This window comes from Erythrolamprus reginae, chromosome 12, assembly GCF_031021105.1.
Source record: "Erythrolamprus reginae isolate rEryReg1 chromosome 12, rEryReg1.hap1, whole genome shotgun sequence".
NCBI classification, from domain to species: Eukaryota; Metazoa; Chordata; class Lepidosauria; order Squamata; family Dipsadidae; genus Erythrolamprus; species Erythrolamprus reginae.
This window is the reverse complement of record NC_091961.1, coordinates 28,363,146-28,382,680: the sequence shown is the minus strand read 5'-3', so window position 1 is coordinate 28,382,680 and position 19,535 is coordinate 28,363,146. Positions and strand designations below refer to the sequence as shown.

Sequence of the window (19,535 nt, the reverse complement as noted above, 5' to 3'; positions counted from 1 at the left end):
AAACCCGGGGTTTAAGATTTTTTTGCCTCTTCTTACAAACTATTTTCACCTTACAAACCCACTGCCGCTGCTGGGGTGCCCCGCCTCTGGACTTCCGTTGCCAGCGAAGCACCCGTTTTTCCACTGCTGGGATTCCCCTGAGACTCCCCTCCATGGGAAACACAATCTCCGGACTTCCGTGTTTTTGTGATGCTGCAGGGGAATCCCAGCAGAGGAATCCCAGCAGCGCAAAAACGGGCAGTTCGCTGGCAACGGAAGTCCAGAGGTGGGGTTTCCCAGCGAGGGGAGCCTCAGTGAAATTGCAGCATCACAAAAACACAGAGGTCCGGAGGTGAGGTTTTGAGGACTTCGGTGTTTTTGCGATGCTGCGATTTCACTGAGGCTCCCTTCGCTGGGAAACCCCACCTCCGGACTTCCGTTGCCAGCGAAGCGCTCGTTTTCGTGATGCTGGGATTCCCCTGCAGCATCGCAAAAACCCAGAAGTCCAGAGGTGGGGTTTCCCATGGAGGGGAGCCTCAGGGGAATCCCAGCAGTGCAAAAACGGGCGCTTCAGCTGGCAAAAGGGGTGAGTTTTGGGCTTGCACGCATTAACCGCTTTTCCATTGATTCCTATGGGAAACATTGTTTTGTCTTACAAACTTTTCACCTTAAGAACCTTGTCCTGGAACCAATTAAGTTTGTAAGACAAGGTATCACTGTATATTTATTTCTCTAGCTGGCTGAAAATGAGAGTTTGTCACAAACCCACAATCGTGGTTCCAGACGCCACGGGGGAGCAACGTTGGGAGAAAGCAGAGTCGCATCCTGCCAAAATCTTTCAGGCGTAGAAATAGGTGTAGTATCTGGGTTGAAGGTGCTCGGCAGCAGAATTCTCTTTGTTCATGCAGATCAACCCAACCATGATTTAGCGGATACGGAAATCACATTCATACCTTCACGAAAACCTCCTATTTCAACAGTCTGTAATCTCAGGAAACAAAAACCAAGAAGGTGAATCACTCTCAGCTGAGGGGGGAAGGTGGGAGTGAGGGGGGAAATTATAATGCTTTTCATACGAGGAGTATAGTGCAGTGGTACCTCTACCTACAAACGTCTCTACTTCTGAACTTTTCAAGAACCATTTTCCACTTACAAACCTGACCCTCCAAAACTGTAACAGGGAAAGGCAGGGAGAAGCCTCCGTGGGGCCTCTCTCGGAATCTTCTGGAAGGAAAAAGGGCCAGAAAAGATGGGGAGAAGCCTCCGTGGGGCCTCTCGGAATCTCCTGAGAGGAAACAGAGCCGGGAAAGGTGGGGAGAAGCCTCCGTGGAGCCTCTCTAGGAATCTCCTGGGAGGACACAGGGCCAGAAAAGGCAGGGAGAAGCTTCTCTGGGGTCTCTCGAAATCTCCTGGGAGGAAACAGGGCCGGAAAAGACAGGGAGAAGCCTCCGTGGAGCCTCTCTAGGAATCTCCTGGGAGGACACAGGGCCAGAAAAGGCAGGGAGAAGCTTCTCTGGGGCCTCTCGAAATCTCCTGGGAGGAAACAGGGCCGGAAAAGACAGGGAGAAGCGTCCGTGGAGCCTCTCTAGGAATCTCCTGGGAGGACACAGGGCCGGAAAAGGCAGGGAGAAGCTTCTCTGGGGCCTCTCGAAATCTCCTGGGAGGAAACAGGGCCTCCACCCTCCCTGTGGTTTCCCCAATCGCACACATTATTTGCTTTTTACACTGATTCCTATGGGGAAAATTGCTTCTTCTTACAAACTTTTCTAGTTAAGAACCTGGTCACGGAACAAATTAAGTTCGTAAGTAGAGGTACCACTGTAGTCGGTTCCTGCTGGTACAGCTAATTGCTCAGAGCTCTGTGGCTCTGGCGCGCAAGCACGGTTTTGAGTGCAATTTTAGTTCCTGCACCTGTGCAGGTAGCAAAATCTCGCACGGGGACACACGGGCGTGCGAGTTTCGGTGGGTTTTTTTGCACAAAAGCGTGCATGGAAGCACAAAACCCTCACCGAAACGCGCACACCTGCCTTCCCATGCGAGGTTTTGCTACCTGCACAGGTGCAGGAAGCAAAGTTGCGTTTGAACCCGCGTTCGCGCGCCAAAGCCAGGGAACTGCGCACAATTAGCCGTAGCGGCAGGAACCCACTATCGGAGGAGTGGACTATTCCTTGTCGCTCCTCGTTCCTAGTCTGCAAAGTTAAAGACGTCCAGCTAAAGGGATAAAAGGTTTTACAGGACAAGCTTAGCTAGATCATATTAATCTCACGGGGCCGCCAGTTGGTCACGTTATTAATCTGGTTCAGTGGGAACAGCTACACAATGCAAAGGACACAAACACACACACACACAGAGCTTTGGAAAGTCCATTGAGTGCAGGTAAGGGATGGGGTCCATCCACGTCTGACCCTTTCAGTTATCGAGGAGGGTCTGCTAATCAAGGGCAGGGGGCATTGAGCACAACAGAACACCTGGGTTTGCGTGAAAGAACCTGCATGTACCAGGTAATATTCTGAGGACCAGGTGATATTCTAGCAAGGATGCATGTACACCCAAATACAGAAAGGGAGAGGAAGAGTGTAAGGGCAAGATCTGGGATGCTCTCTCTCTCTCTATTTTTCTCACTTTCTCTCTCTTCTTTTCTCTCTTTTACTTTCCCTTTTTTCTCTCTTGCTCTCGTTTCTTTTTCTTTCTCTTTCTTTCTGTCTCTTTTTCTTTTTTCTTTTCTCTCTCTCTGCCTTCTCTGTTTTTCTCTCATTTACTGTCTCTTTTTCTTTCTTCTTTCTTTTTCTTTTTTCTCTCTCTCTTTTTTCTCTTTCCCCTTTCTCTCTCTGCCTCTCCTCTTTCTCTCTCTCTCTTTTTTTCTCATTGTCTCTCTTCCTCTCTCTTCTTCTCTTGTCTCTTTGTCTCTGTCCCTTTCTGTCTCTCTCTACTTCTCCCACTTTTTCTTTCTCTCTTTTTCTCTTTTTTTCTCTGTCTCTTTTTTCGTCTCTCTCATTTTCATGTTTCTCACTTTCTCTTCTTCTTCTTTCTGTCTTTTTCTTTCCCTTTCTTTCATTTTCTCTATCTTCCTCTCTTCCCTTTTTGTCTCTCTACTTCTCCCACTTTTTCTCTCTCTTTTTCTCTTTTTTCTGTCTCGTCTCTCTCATTCTTTTTTCTCATTTCTCTCTCTTCTTTCTCTCTTTTTCTTTCCCTTTCTTTCCTTTTTCTCTGTCCTGTCTCTCTTCCTTTCTCTTTTTCTCCCTCTCTTGTCTCTTTCACTCTTCCTCCCTTTCTATCTCTCTTTCTCTCTTTGTCTCTTTTTCTCTCTCTGCCCCTTCCACTTTGTCTCTCTCTCTCATAAACACACACACACACTCTTAAAAACTTGCTTTCCACACCGGATTCCTATAGAAGGGAAACAGGCGTGGCCTACGAAGCTTAATCCACACTTATCGTGAAACATACCGTGAACGGTCAGGTTAACGTTGATTTCCGCGCCCAGATTGGCATCGTCGGGAGCTACGACCTCACAGCGGTAGATCCCCTTGTCCGCTCGGGTGACGTTGTAAATGGTCAGGGAGCTCCTGCTGCTGAGCTGCGCCCGGTTCGCCCACTCACCTAAGGGAGAAGCGGAGGAGACAGGAAGCCCTGAGACCCCAGTCCTTGACTTACAACCATAAATGAGCCCAACGTTAAGTGAGACAGGCCTGACCGTACCGGCTGCAGCCCAATACTGGCGTGCCAGAGTTCCTACCTTGCACTTTGCCGTCAAAATACACGTAAGTGGTCCCTTGGCTGCCGATTTTCTTCCATTCGATCCTCGGGTTCGCTGTTTTGGTGGCTGCAATAATGCAGGAGAGTTCGGCCTCTGCAAAAACACACACACACAACAGACATCACAAGGAGAGGTAGAGACGGTTGCCGGAACAAAGTTGTGTCCTCCCATTGCAACTGCATTTTTGACATACACCCACCCACTGGGGGGAGTTGGTTCCAGAGGGTCGGGGCCGCCACAGAGAAGGCTCTTCCCCTGGGTCCCGCCAATGGATGTGGGCTGGTAAAAAGGGTGCCAAGCCAGACACCGATGAAAATACGGTAGTACCAGGCAGGGGGTAAACACCTACCAGTTGCTACCAGTGCGCTCTCCGGGACCGTTGCATGTGTGCACATGCCCATCAGTGCGAGATTTTGATTCTGCGCATGCCTAGCAAGTGAAATCTCACACAAGGACGCTCTCGCACATGAGATTTCACCGATTTTCGGCGATTTCTTTGCTTCCGCGCATGCACGGAAGCAAAAGACCGCCACGAATCGGCAAAATATTGCGCGCGCGAGCATCTTTGTGCGAGATTTCACTTACTGTGCATGCACAGAAGTGAAATCTTCCGCGGGCACATGCATACATGCATCGGGGCAGAGAGAGACGTGCACATGTCAATCTCTGCTATCAGAACCCCGATCCCAGGCGTATTGGCTGCAATCCACTACTCGGTAGCACTCTTCCGCGCTCCCTAGACTTACGTCGAAATTCTTCCACCACCGGATTGATATTTTTAGAGATCAGGTCTATCGCCAGGACTCTGTAGCCTAGGGAGCAAATGAGAGGCGGGTTAAGAAACATGAAAGGCTTTTCAATGGTGAAACATGTTTGAACATAAATCAGGTCAGGTCAGTGGTAGGCGGGTCACGAGGCTCCAATTAATAGGAAATGAGTGGAAAGTGTACCACTGGGTGAGCAACAAAGCTCCATTTAATAGGAAATGAGTGGAAAGTGTACCACTTGGCAAGCAACAAAGCTCCATTTAATTGGAAATGAGTGGAAAGTGTACCACTCGGCGAGCGACAAAGCTCCATTTGATAGGAAATGAGTAGAAAGTGTGCCACCCGGTGATCGTTTTTGTCCTTACTAAAATTGATGAGAACTATGTCACTTTTGACAGAATGTGGCCACGGTGGCACGTTTATTTTATTTATTTATTTATTTATTTATTTATTTATTGGATTTGTATGCCGCCCCTCTCCGTAGACGTTGGTTAGAATGCAGTCTTGAAGGCTATTTCTGCTACCTTGCCGGGCTGCCAGTTCGATTCCCACCAGCTCAAGGTTGACTCAGCCTTCCATCCTTCCAAGGTGGGTAAAGATGACGAAGGGCCGAGGCTGTTCAAAATGCTGCTGAATGCCTAGCTTCGCCATCCCACCACCACCTTTGGCTATATCCACTAGGCATGCTGGCCGGTGGATTCTGGGAATTGAAGTCACACCCATTTTAAAGTTGCAGAGCTCTGTATTGCAGGATATCCACATTGTCCCTTTGTTTATCACTTATAGATTAGTAACAGGACACGATTTGAAACACACTTCCTCTCCCTGAGCTAGGAACGCAGGTGGCCAATTGCCAAGTGTTAACCTTCCTCCCAAATGAAGGGGCTCAAAATTTGCAGAGGAACCTCAGTGGCATCGGAGGGCAATACATAAAATAATTTTTATTTATTTTATTTTATTTTATTTTGTTTTATTTTTTTTGTTTGTTTGATTTTATTTTATTTTATTTTATTTTATTTGTATGCCGCCCCTCTCCGTAGACTGTTTTGGGAGGACTGGGCTGCCCCATGCCAGAACAGAACTTAGAATTTAGAATGGAGTAGAGTAGAGTAGAGCGCAGGGTAGAGTAGAGGAGTGGAATGGAATGGAGTGGAATTGAATGCAGAGTAGGGTAGGGTAAGGTAGAGTAGAGTAGAGTAGAGTACAGGAGTAGAGCGCAGAGTAGAGTAGGGTAGAGTAGAGGAATGGAATGGAATTGAATGCAGAGTAGGGTAGGGTAGGGTAGGGTAGAGTAGAGTAGAGCAGAGTAGAGTACAGGAGTAGAGCGCAGAGTAGGGTAGAGTAGAGGAATGGAATGAAATTGAATGCAGACTAGGGTAGGGTAGGGTAGGGTAGAGTAGAGTAGAGTACAGGTGTAGAGCGCAGAGTAGAGTAGGGTAGAGTAGAGGAATGGAATGGAGTGGAATTGAATGCAGAGTAGAGTAGGGTAGGGTACGGTAGGGTACGGTAGAGTAGAGTAGAGTACAGGAGTAGAGCGCAGAGTAGAGTAGGGTAGAGTAGAGGAATGGAATGGAGTGGAATTGAATGCAGAGTAGGGTAGGGTAGGGTAGAGTAGAGTAGAATAGGGCAGACAGAACAGAATTCTTTATTGGTCAAGTGTGATTGGACACACAAGGAATTTGTCTTCGGTGCATAAGTTCTCAGCATGCATAAAAAATACATTTATCAAGAATCATAAGATACAGCACAGTGATAGTTATAGGATGCTATACATATGCCTCTATCTAGAGGAATCTTACAGTAAATTCTCTCAATCAGTTTTTGCTTATGTAATGTATTATACATAATACCTTTTCAACAATAATTAAATATACTTATTTGTATTACCAAAAATTATTAAATATTTATCATCTTTTTCCTAATAGATACATTATTCATATATGCATGTTATCTATACTATATTTCTATTGCTAACTCCAAGGTATTGTCTTGTTTTATTTCAGGTTTGTATGTTTTTGTTCTTTTAATGGATATAACTCAATAAAGATAGTTATAGGATACTAAATAACCAAGCACAATCATACTAGGAAACTAAATAAAACAATATCCATAGTAAAGATACAAGCAGCAAGGTCCTAAGTTGGAGGAGACAAGTAATAGGAAGGATGAGAAGAATAACATAACACAGCAAATATACACAGCTCAAAAAAATTAAAGGGAACCCTTAAACAACAGAATATAACCCCAAGTAAATCAAACTTCTGTGAAATCAAACTGTCCACTTAGGAAGCAACACTGATTGACAGTCAATTTCACCTGCTATTGTGCACATTCAACATTGTATAGAACAAAGGATTCAATGAGAATATTTCATTCATTCAGATCTAGGATGGGTTCTTTGAGTGTTCTCTTTATTTTTTTTTGAGCAGTATAGTTTGACAGTTGTTGTGGGAATTTGTGGTTTAGCAGTATCTAGTTGTTTAGATAATTTGGACATAGATGGACTCTTTGAATGTTCTTTCAAACCAGCAGTCCTCTCTATCCAAAATGTGGACTTTGTTGTCTTGCAAAAGAGTCGGCCCCGTGTTTTCTAAACCGCGCATTTTGCAGGATGGCCCAACCTTGCCACCGAGTTCTTCTACAATCTTCTAAAATTAGATAACCTGTGAGTAACACAGGCACGCGCACACACACACACACACACACACACAAAACTCGGCTGTCGGAGACGCTGCTGTTAATCAGGATAATTGCCAGGGTGTAACCCCGGCTGTCTGGAGTCACGCAGGTAACAATGCCAGTAAACAGCTTGTATTACACTCTTACGGCTTCGGCTCTTTTTAAGCCGAAAGAGGAGGAAGAAGTTGATCAGCAATTTGCATCGTCTTAATTTTGTACGTCTTTCTTTCTTTCTTTCTTCCTTTCTTTTTCCTTCCTTCCTTCCCTCCCTCCCTCTCTTTCCTCAATCCCTCCTTCCCTCCCTTTCCTTCTTTCTCCTTCCTTCCTTCCCTCCCTCTTTCTTTCTTTTTCCTTCCTTCCCTCCCTCCCTCTTTCTTTCTTTTTCCTTCCTTCCTTCCTTCCTTCCCTCTTTCTTTCTTTCTTTCTTCTTTCTTTCTTTCTTTCTTTCTTTCTTTCTTTCTTTCTTTCTTTCTTTCTTTCCACCTTGGCTCTTTTAAGTAGTCCTTGACATACAACCGGAATTGAGCCCATGATTTTGGTTGTAAGTCTTGATAGTTGTAAAGCAGGTCACCCAAAGGCTGCTAAGATGGAACGGTGACATGTGCTCGTCCCCGTGGCTCTGAGTGCTAGCGGAGTCCAGCGCGATTCCGCCACTGCACCTGCGTGCCCACGCGCGATTTCGCTACCTGCCCAGGTGCAGTAGCAGAATTGCGCTAGACTCCGCTAGCACTCAGAGCCACAGGGGCGAGCACATGTCACCTTAGCAGCCCACCTCTGGGATCACCCTATGGCCGGATCCGATTTTACGATCTTTTTTTTTGCACCAATCACTTTTTTCCGCCCTTCTCTGTGCTATTCTAACTTCAAACGGCTACTCAACGAACGGTTGTAAGTGGAAGCTTTCTTTCTTTCTTTCTTTCTTTCTTTCTTTCTTTCTTTCTTTCTTTCTTTCTTTCTTTCTTTCTTTCTTTCTTTCTTTCTTTCTTTCTTGGATTTGTATGCCACCCCTCTCCGTAGACCCGTGGCGGCTAACAACAATCATAAAAAACAGCATGTAAATCCAATACTAAAACAACTAAAAAACCCTTATTGTAAAACTAATCATACATACAAACAAACATACCATGCATACATTGTAAAGGCCTAGGGGGAAAGGGCATCTCAGTCCCCCCATGCCTGACGGCAGAGGTGGGTTTTAAGAAGCTTACGAAAGGCGAGGAGGGTGGGGGCAATTCTAATCTCCGGGGGGGAGTTGGTTCCAGAGGGTCGGGGCCGCCACAGAGAAGGCTCTTCACCTGGGCCCCGCCAAACGACATTGTTTAGTTGACGGGACCCGGAGAAGACCCACTCTATGGGACCAAACTGGTCGCTGGGATTCGTGCGGTGAGTAAAATAATCTTTACCTGTCTAGGGGTGAACTTGAATCTATTTCTGGCTTCTCTCAGCTGGGAAAGAGTCCAAAAGTTGCTATTTCTGTATTATTTGACTCAGAAGGGTCAAACGGATTGGAAGTTTTAACTGGCACCTTCCAGGGCTAAATAAATTCTCCAACGTGCCAAGTGCAAGAAAGGAAGAATTTTTGGTCCAAGAACAATAATGGTCAGCATTGAACAACTTTGAACTGAATTCCAAGGAATAATGCAAAGGAAAGATCCCACAGAGTCGGCCTTCTCCAAGTCCCGTCAGCCAAGCAATTCGCCTGGCGGGGCCTAGGGGAAGGGCCTTCTCTGTGGCAGCTCCGGTCCTTTGGAATCAACTCCCCCCCCAGAGATTCTCACTGCCCCCACCCTCCTAGCTTATCGAATGTTTTAAAAACACAACTTTGCCAGCAGGCCTGGAGCCGTTGAGCATTGACACTCAGGTCCAGCTTATAGTAGAACTGTGTTTGGGATGAATCTAGTTGAATTGGTTTTAGATTCATTTTTTATGCTTGGGTTCATACATTTTGCATTTTTATTGATTTTATCTTGTAAACCACCCTAAGTTCCCTGGAGAAGGATGGCCTTGAAGTCCAATTAAACAAATGAACGAATAAATGATTGATAAGAGTTTTATAGAAATTACTTTTTCGTCTTCTGCCACACGAATCCGAGTTGGCCTTCTCCGGGTCCCATCAACAAAACAATGTCATCTGGCGGGACCCAGGGGAAGAGCCTTCTCTGTGGCGGCCCCGGCCTTCTGGAATCAACTCCTCCCAGAGATTAGAACTGCCCCCACCCTCCTTGTCTTTCGTAAATTGCTTAATACCCACCTATATCGCGAAGCATGGGGGAGTTAAGATACCCCACCCACCCAGCCTTAAATAGTTTATGTATGGTATGCTTGTGTTGTATGGTTTTAATGATGGGTTTTAGATGTTTTTTTAAATATTAGATTTGTTATATTGTATTATTGTTGTTGTGAGCTGCCCTGAGTCTGTGGAGAGGGGTGGCATACAAATCTAATAAATAATAATAATAATAATAATAATTATTATTATTATTATTATTATTATTATTATTATTATTATTGCATTTAGCAATACTTAATTATAATTATAATTGGATTGTTGCATGCTGTTTTTTATCACTGTTGTTAGCCGCCCCAAGTCTGCGGAGAGGGGCGGCATACAAATCAAATCAATCAATCAATCAATCAATCAATCAATCAATCAATCATAAATAAATAAATAATATTTTTTTAAAAAAATTAAAAGCCTGGTGTAGAAGGAACAGTAAGCCAAAAGAGGGAAAGCTCAAAATAAGTTGATTTTTTTTCCACCCCCTTCCTTCCTCGGCTGAAATTCTTGGTTAAAACCTCGCCCTGGGCTGGTGTGCATTCTTTGGCTGAACCAAAGCAACAAAGGCCGATTAAGCCATTCCCAGATATATATTTTTTCCCCCAGGTGGACGGAAGATAGGAAAAACAGCATATTCGTGCCAAAAATAAATATATCATCCATGGGGTTGAGAGAGAGAGAGAGAGAGAGAGAGAGAGAGAAGGAAAATGAGGTGGTGTTGTTTAGACATTTTTCAGAGGGAAGAAAAATAAAACCCCAGAATAACTTCAGAAGATGTAAGCATTTCTTATCTGAGTAGCTGTCCATCCTCCTCTCCTTAAAATAGCAGGGGAAAAGAATCCGCTGACTATTTTTTTTGGTAGGGGAAGAGTTAAAAACAGCCTTCCCTAAAGCGGAGTCAGATCCCAGAAGCATTTAGCCAAGAAGGCAAATTCTTCTAATCCTGGAGCCATTTTTTCTCTCGGTCTCTATTTTTAGACCGCTATTTCCCCACACCACCACCAAATATGTGACAAAGATTCCCTCCAATAGATCGCCGTTCGGGGACTTGATTCCCAGCTCCCAAGATCCAGCTGGATCCTGACACCAAACAGAGCCCACTCACCCCACAAAAATTTCAGTATCCTTATTTTGAATTAAGACCTCCGATCAAAGTCTCCTCCAAGTCATACTCAGCTCCTGTTTTTCTTGACCGTAATATAGACTGAGTTGTGTTGTGGTTAGCTCTGCCCCAGCTCCTGCCCCAAGGACTGTGGATGTGGGGGAGACATCCACATGATGCAGGCCTGTTTTGCCCCCGGTGGAATCTGCTGATGAAGGCTCCTCTGACCAAGAAGACATGAGTGACAGGGAGGAGGAGAGTGTGGCAGACAGCTCAGAAGGAGATCAATTATCTAGCTCCTCCTTGGATTCAGAACAAGAGTTAATGATACAGCCACGCATGCGGAGAGCGATGCATAGGCAACAGCAACTGAGAGATTATTATCAAAGAAAATGAGGCCACCTGTGGTTGGGTGGGGCTGTGGTCATTAGTGAAGCTGCTATAAAGAGCAGCCCGTGGGTTTGGCCATTGTGGAGGATTATCTGATCGTTGTGTTTCGTGACTGCTTTGCTGACTTTGACCTTTTGTGTGCTGATTTTTCCCCGCTTTGAAAGTAAACCAGAGCAAAGTGTGTTTCACTTTGTGAAAGAAGGACTGTGAATTGCCTCACAGCTGCAAGCTAAGTATCACAGAACTGATAAGGGACTTGTACAAATTACCATTTTTTTTGGAGACGAGTGCTCTTTGCTATACCAAAAGAGGGCTTAGGTTAAAGGAATTTTCATTATAAAGAGCATTGTTTTGAATTTTCAAACGTGTGTGTGTCTGAAATTTGTACCTGTGAATTTTTGGGAGGAGTCTACCAGAGAGCCCAACAAAACAAGTTGCTATTGACTTTTTTCAGAATATGGTAGTGCAGTGATGGTGAAGTCTAGTATGTGAAAAAAATGCCCTAATGGGCAAACTGGAAGTTTGGGAAAACACACTTCTGGTTTGCCTGTTGTGCTGTTTTTGGCACTCCGGAGGGTTCAGAGAAGCAATATTTTTTGGAATATAAGAAGTACCATTTTCTCTTTGTAAAAGAGGGCGGAAATGTTGGTGCGTCTTATTATTATTATTATTTATTAGATTTGTATGCCGCCCCTCTATGAAGACTCGGAGTGGCTCACAACAGCAAAGCACAGTACAAATCCAATTATTAAGACAATTAAAACCCTTAATATAAAAACAGCCATACATCCCAAACAAACCATACATAAAACAGAACGGCCAGGGGGAATCAATTTCCCCATGCCTGGTGGCAGAGGTGGGTTTTTAGGAGTTTGCGAAAGGCAAGGAGGGTGGGGGCAGTCCTGATCTCCGGGGGGAGTTGATTCCAGAGGGTCGGGGCCGCCACAGAGAAGGCTTTTCCCCTGGGTCCCGCCAAACGACATTGTTTCGTCGACGGGACTTGGAGAAGGCCAACTCTGTGGGACCTAATCGGTCACTGGGATTCGTGCGGCAGAAGGCGATCCCGGAGATATTCTGGTCTGATGCCATGAAGTGCTTTATACACTGAATACAGCCATTTTGACCTCCCAAAGCCCCACCTCCGGATCCCATTTTTGTGAAAAGATAGGCCCATTTTTCACAAAAAAAACAGGGTGCACTGAGGGCTTGGGAGGCCTATAGGGTGCTCCTGGGGGCTGGGGGAAGGGAAAGAAACACCCCATTTTTGTGAAAAAGCCCATTTTTGCAAAAAACCCATTTTTGCACACACACCCCCCACCTCGTTTTTGAGAAAAATGGGGCACGCAATGGATTTGGGAGGTGCGCAGAGTGCTCCTGGGAGCCGGGGAGGATTTTTTTTTTTCTTATCTTTGAAATCTTGCTGCGCCTTATACACCGGTGTGTCTTATAGTCTGAAAAAGTCCTTCATGGCATTGGACCAGAATATCTCCGTGACCGCCTTCTGCCGCACGAATCCCAGCGACCAGTTAGGTCCCACAGAGTTGGCCTTCTCCGGGTCCCGTCAACTAAACAATGTTGTTTGGCGGGACCCAGGGGAAGAGCCTTCTCTGTGGCCGCACCGACCCTTTGGAACCAACTCCCCCCAGATATCAGAGTAGCCCCCACCCTCCTTGCCTTTCGTAAGCTCCTTAAAACCCACCTCTGTCGTCAGGCATGGGGGAATTGAGACTTTCCCTTCCCCCTAGGCTTATAAAATTTATGTATGGTATGTCCATATGTATGATTGGTTTCTTAAATTGGGGTATTTAAATTAACTTAAATATTAGATTTGTTTACATTGTCTTATTATTGTTGTAAGCCGCCCCGAGTCTACGGAGAGGGGCGGCATACAAACCTGATAAATAAATAAAATAAATAAATAAAATACGGTAAGACATATTGCTTATGTTTTATCAAATAGAAAAAATATAGTTATTTGTATCTTGTTAAGAATTAAGACATATGTATGAATGTACTGGGGAGAAAAACAATAAAAATGTATTTAAAAAAAGCACTCACAGACAGAAGGACCTCGGTTAAGTCTTGATCTGCTCAGGCCAATCTAATCTTTCTAATCAGGCTGACCGCCAACAGCGTCCCACCCTCTACATTTACCAGCTACCAACCTCGGCATCTGCTCTCAACCGGCTCCAGCAATTTATTAAATGGAGCTTTCGAAATCTTTCTGAAATACATCCAGACGATCGTTGCAGCCAATGACAAATTTGGCCCCAGTTTGGAAAGGCTTGAAGCGCCGAAGGAACGGAGAACGTGGATGGGTTGCGCCAACGAACCGTTCTCTGAAAATGGAAACGGCACGAAAGCTTCTTTTTTGAAACATCTTGTAGGGATTTTGGGACTTTGGCCAAGAATTGTCTTTATTTTATAAACGTCTCCACTGCTGAAAAGAGTCCGCCGGAGAATACAAGGCCAAGCTGAACTCTTCTGGAGACAAACAGAAAAAGAAGAATTGGGCAGTCCTCGACTTGCGACCAATCGCTTAGTGGCGGTTCAAAAGTTACAACCGGACTGGAAAAATAAAATGACTTAAAGTGGTTTGTAAAATAAATGTAATTGGGATAAAAATTAAATGAAATCAGGAATGGGAGGGAGGGAGGAAGGAAGGAAGGAAGAAAAGAAGGAAAGAAAGAAGGAAGGAAGGAAGGAAGGAAAGAAGGAAGGAAGGAAGGAAAGAAGGAAGGAAGGAAGGGCAAGGAAAACAAACAAACATAAGGCCAGGTTGAATCTCACTTTTCTTTTTCATATCTGAACTCAGCTGACCTTGGGAAGACTCTCTTATATTTTTATTTTAATTATCCCATCATTATTATTATATATTACATAATATACTAGTAGCTGGATACCTGTGCTTCCCTAGGAAACGGAACTCCTTAGCATGGAGTAGAATGTCTAAACTCCCAGCTCGCAGGTCGGAAGAGTCACACGCTGGCAGTTGGAACAGAGTTCTTTTCAGGTGGGGAGGGGAAGTAGAACATCTGACTCCTTAGCATCAGAGCGTTAATAATAATAATAATATAAAAAATAACTAAAGATCTGATGGTCATTTCGAATAATCCTTTCTTAGCGAACATCTAGAAGCCAAGAGGAACGTTCGTGTCAAGTTTCAAGTTTGTAGGTTTTATGGTCCTGGAGATTTCGTGATGATGCATGGGTAGTATTCAGCTTTTATATAGAGAGATTATTATATTTTTAGCATCCAGCATACCTAACACTCCTCCCTGCCTCCTATTTTCAATGCAAGCACCAAGGAAGCGGACAAACCAGGACAGGTTAATATCTCCTCCATCCATGAGGGACTGGACAGATGGACATTCACACACTCACACTCTCCCAATCCTTAACCTAACCCTCCTCTTTTTAATGCTGTCATCTTATGAAGGCTCCTGGACTGGGAAGCTTCTTGCCAGAGGCCATCGGCAAGGAAAACTCAATCCCATTACAGACAGGGAGCTAATGCAACCTGACCTCTCCTTAGGGTAAATCGTGTGATCACAATCAAGAGCTTGCTTGGAATTGCAACTCCGTGGCTCAAACTGACCCCGAGTTAACCTGGTGAAAACTATCAACATGCTCCGGCTGATTATTTAATTCTCAGAAATCGGAATGCTCAGAAATTTCTTGATTCTTGATTTTTATACTAAAAAAGGAAAACAAATAAAACTTTACAGATTTTATAGTTGTCCTCCGGGCCTGTCTTGTGTCGAATGCAACAAATTCTCCCGGTGCTATTTTAAAAATAAAGGTTTTGCTTTGATTTCCGTTGGTAATGCCTTGGTTAGGGGAAAGGCCATGCTTGGAATACTGCACCCAGTTTTGGGTCACAGCTCCTTTTTGCCTCTAGGCCCAACCCAGGACCACTTCAAGGCAGTTAATATATTTATAGCCGACAACTATATTCTGTATGTGTTAAAAAAAACATTTAACATATATATATATATATATATATTTATTTACTTACTTACTTACTTATTTATTTATTGGATTTGTATGCCGCCCCTCTCCAGAGACTCGGGGCAGCTAACAGCGACAATAAAACAGTGTACAATAGTAATTTGGTATTGATGATTAAAAATCTATTAATATAAAAACCAAACATACATACATACATACCATGCATAGAATTGTAAAGGCCTAGGGGGAAAGAGGATCTCAATTCCCCCATGCCTGGCGGCAGAGGTGGGTTTTAAGTTGTTTACGAAAGGCAAGGAGGGTGGGGGCAGTTCTAATCTCTGGGGGGAGTTGGTTCCAGAGGGCCGGGGCTGCCACAGAGAAGGCTCTTCCCCTGGGTCCCACCAGGCGACATTGCTTAGTTGACGGGACCCGGAGAAGATCCACTCTGTGGGACCTAAATGGTCGCTGGGATGAACAATGGTTGCAGGAACTGGGCATGGCTCGTTTAATGAAAAGAACGACTAGGTGAGAAATGATATCAGTGTTCCAATATCTCAAGAGTTTAAAAACTCATCTTTGCCGCCAGGCCTGGGGTTTTTAGATTTCAATTTAGTTTTTTCTTTAAAAAAATAGGATTTTAAATATTGTTCTAATGTATTATTAATTGGATTGTTATTCCTGTTTTCTGTTTTTTTTGTACATGCTGTGAGCCGCCCCGAGCCCTCGGAGAGAGGGGCGGCATACAAATCCAAATTAAATCTTAAAATCTTAAACCAGGGGTTGCCACAAAGAAGAGGGAGTCAAAGTATTCTCCGAAGCACCTGAGGGTACAGCAAGAAGCAATGGATGGAAACTAATCAAGGAAAGAAGCAATCGGGAACTAAGGAGAAATTTGGTGGCAATGAGAACAATTAATCAGTGGAACAGCTTGCTTCCAGAAGTTGCAAATTTTCCAACACTGGAGCTTTTGAAGAAGAGGTTGGACAACCGCTTGTCTGAAATGGTATAAGGTTTCCTGCTTGACTCTAAGACCTCCAAGGTCCCTTTCAATTGTTATCTTGGATGGTTGGTTTATTTGTTGCCTGCTGAATAATCCAAATTGATTGAGGAAACTGTGGTTTGTATACCGTAAAGGCTGGGTGCGCATACAACATGTAAAGTCAAACATTATGATGTGGGGTAATGGGAAAATTCAGCATCCCTCCCTCCCTTCCTCCCTTCCTCCATTCCATTACTTTCCCTCTTCCCTCCCTCCCTTATCACTCATTCTTTCCTTCCTTCCTCCCTTCCCTCATCACTCATTCTTTCCTTCCTTCCTCCCTTCTCTCATTGCTCATTCCTTCCTTCCTTCCTTTACTTCCTTCCTTCCTTTACTTCTTTCATTCCTTCCTTCCTTTACTTCCTTCCTTCCTTCCCTCCCTCCATCCCCTTTCCTCCATTTCTTTCCTTTCCATTCCAATCCATTCCTTCCCCTCCTTTCCTCCTTCCTTCTCTCATTGCTCCTCCCTCCCTTCCCCTCCTTCTCTTCCTTCCCTACTTCACTTCCCTCTCTCATTGCTCCTTCCTTCCTTCCTTCTTTCTTTCCTTCCTTCCTTCCCTTCCTCCCTCCCCTTCCCTCCATTTCTTTCCTTTCCATTCCAATCCATTCCGTCCCCTCCTTTCCTCCCTCCTTCTCTCATTGCTCCTCCCTCCCTTCCCCTCCTTCTCTTCCTTCCTTACTTCACTTCCTTCTCTCATTGCTCCTTCCTTCCTCCCTTCTTTCCTTCATCCCTCCCTCCCTCCCTTCATTCCATTCCATTCCTTCCCTCTCTTCTCTCATTGCTCACTCCTTCCTTCCTTCCTTCCTTCTTTCTTTCCTTCCTTCCCTTCCTCCTTCCCCTTCCCTCCATTTCTTTCCTTTCCATTCCAATCCATTCCGTCCCCTCCTTTCCTCCCTCCTTCTCTCATTGCTCCTCCCTCACTCCTCCTCCTTCTCTTCCTTCCTTACTTCACTTCCTTCTCTCATTGCTCCTTCCTTCCTCCCTTCTTTCCTTCATCCCTCCCTCCCTTCATTCCATTCCATTCCTTCCTTCCCTCTCTTCTCTCATTGCTCACTCCTTCCTTCCTTCCTTCCTTCCCCATCACTGGAAGTTTTTAAGAAGAGATTGGAGAACGATTCATCTGAAATAATATAGGGTCTCCTCTTTGAGCAGGAGGTTGTAGAAGACCTCCAAGGTCCCTGCCATCTCTGTTATCTTCCTTCCTTCCTTCCTTCCTTCCTTCCTTCCTTCCTTCCTTCCTTCCTTCCTCCCTCCCTCCCTTTCCTCCCTCCCTCCCTCCTTTCATTTTCTTCCCTTTCTTCTTTCCCCATCACTGGAGGTTTTTAAGAAGAGCCTGGAGAACCATTTGTCTGAAATGGAATATTCTCCTTGAGCAGGGGGTTGGACTAGAAGACCTCAAGGTCCCTTCCAGCTTTGTTATTCTGGGCTGCTTTCGACGTCTGCTTTTTTAAAAAACTGTTTTTGCAGCAAGTGGCTGATATTTAGTGCAAAGACAGGCTGAACGCTGAATATCCATTCCGACTGCACACATTCAGGCTAAAGGGAGAACGGCTATGCTAAAGAAAGACCCAAAAGGTGTTTTTAATGAATTTCAGCCGCAAAGAAGCTCAAGAGTTTAAGCTGACTTCGGAGAGTCATGTCGTAGGAAGCTCTAACCACAGTCAGCTGAAAAAGCACATTAATGCTGGACTCACTGCCAAGAAGGTCTGGCGAAGCAAAACCTAATGTTTTGAAGCCCGATTGGCTGTGGCAATCCAACCCCGCCTTCCTGTGCAACCCTGGCCAACAGGGAGGAGGCTTGTGACATCACGAAGGCTTGCCAATGCTTGCCAAGAACAAGGAGTCATGGGATACTAGGCATTGTTTTAAATCAGTGCTTTTTAAACTTTCTGCTCTTCTAAAAATGTTGGAGCTTTGCATTACACAGGCTGTACTGGTCCACAATTACTGCGTTCAGAAATAAAATTGGATTATACGGATCAACTGAATCAGACAAAAATAAAAACCCAACCAAACCCATTAGATCAGTGTTTCCCAACCTTGGCAACTTGAAGATATCTGGACTTCAACTCCCAGAATTCCCCAGACAGCATTCGCTGGCTGGGGAATTCTGGGAGTTGAAATCCAAATATCTTCAAGTTGCCAAGCTTGGGAAACACTGCGTTAGATATTAACAGATTTTTAAAAACAGCTCATTAAAAAAGTTATGCATTTGTTTGAAAAAAAACCCTAAAAAATGATACCCTTTTTAAAATTATCATCATCATCACCATCATCATCATCATCATCATCATCATCGTCATCACAAAAAACAGTAATACACAGCAAACGCTGGATGCTGGATTTTGTATCATAATATCACAAGTCAAAACACTTCCCAAGCTTCTAGGACTGTGTGATGTATTTTCGCATGATGCGCGCAGATCCATGTACGGTGGCCTTGTGCAATTGACGGAACATGATTTTGTCAATGTTTATTGTTTTCAAATGCCGGCTGAGGTCTCTTGGCACAGCACCCAGTGTGCCGATTACTACTGGGACCACCTGTACTGGTTTATTCCAGAGTCGCTGGAGTTCGATTTTAAGATCATGATATTTGCTAAGTTTTTTCTTGTTGTTTCTCATCAATTCAACTGTGACCTGGAATGGCCACATCAATGATCCACACTTTTTTCTTTTCCACAACCGAGAGGTCCAGTGTATTGTGTTTCAAAACCTTGTCATTTTGAATTCAAAAGTCCCAAAGTATTTTGGAACAAAAAACGGGGCTGTGTGTAACTCCTTGAGTTGTGTTTTAGATGGCATAGGCTGCAGGTGACCGTGGTTGTTGAAAACGCTCCTCCGCAGCTCGTTTTTTGCTGGCTGAGGGCTGCAGGAGGCCCTCACGGCTGAAAACGGAGCTCGGGAGGGCTGTGTGCGGCCATTCCAAGTTCCATTTTCACTGGTAGAGGCTGGTCCTTTGCTGCTTCTAGGGTGACCCCCAAGGCCCAGATCCCCGTGGGCCAGATCTAAGCACCTCGTGGACCAGATCCAGCTGGACACCTGTGCAGTAGACCAGTGTTTCCCAACCTTGGCAACTTGAAGATATCTGGACTTTAACTCCCAGAATTCCCCAGCCAGCATTCGCTGGCTGGGGAATTCTGGGAGTTGAAGTCCAAATATCTTCAAGTTGTCAAGGTTGGGAAACACTGCTGTAGACCCTCTTGGCTTTTCCAGCCAGCCTTTGCATCTTCTCGGCAGCAGGAAAACTGCTTTTCCAAAGGTTTTTTTTTCCTTCTCACCTGACGCTTCTGAGAAGTAGGAGCAATTGCTTTCCTTCCTTCCTTCCTTCCTTCCTTCCCTCCCTCCCTCCTTTCCTTCCTTCCTTCCTTTCCTTCCTTCCATCCTTCCTTTCCCTTCCTTCCTTCCCCATCACTGGAAGTTTTAAAGAGGAGATTGGAGAATGATTCGTCTGAAATGATACAGGGTCTCCTCTTTGAGCAGGAGGTTGTAGAAGACCTCCAAAGTCCCTGCCATCTCTGTTATCTCCCTCCCTCCCTCCCTCCCTTCGTGGGAAGGAATTCTGGGAGTTGAAGTCCAAATATCTTCAAGTTGC

At 44.8% G+C, this 19,535-nt stretch overlaps 1 protein-coding gene across 1 annotated transcript in view; it reads right to left on the bottom strand.

Moving 5' to 3' along the window:
• The window catches only part of JAM3 (junctional adhesion molecule 3), a 51,012-nt gene that overhangs the window by 12,285 nt on the left and 19,192 nt on the right, over nucleotides 1-19,535 (bottom strand). The window contains exons 2-4 of the mRNA XM_070765233.1: nucleotides 4,480-4,545; nucleotides 3,713-3,826; nucleotides 3,424-3,576 (exon numbers count right to left, since the gene is read on the bottom strand). Coding sequence (XP_070621334.1) covers nucleotides 3,424-3,576; nucleotides 3,713-3,826; nucleotides 4,480-4,545 — 333 coding nt within the window. The remainder of the gene's footprint in view (nucleotides 1-3,423; nucleotides 3,577-3,712; nucleotides 3,827-4,479; nucleotides 4,546-19,535) is intronic.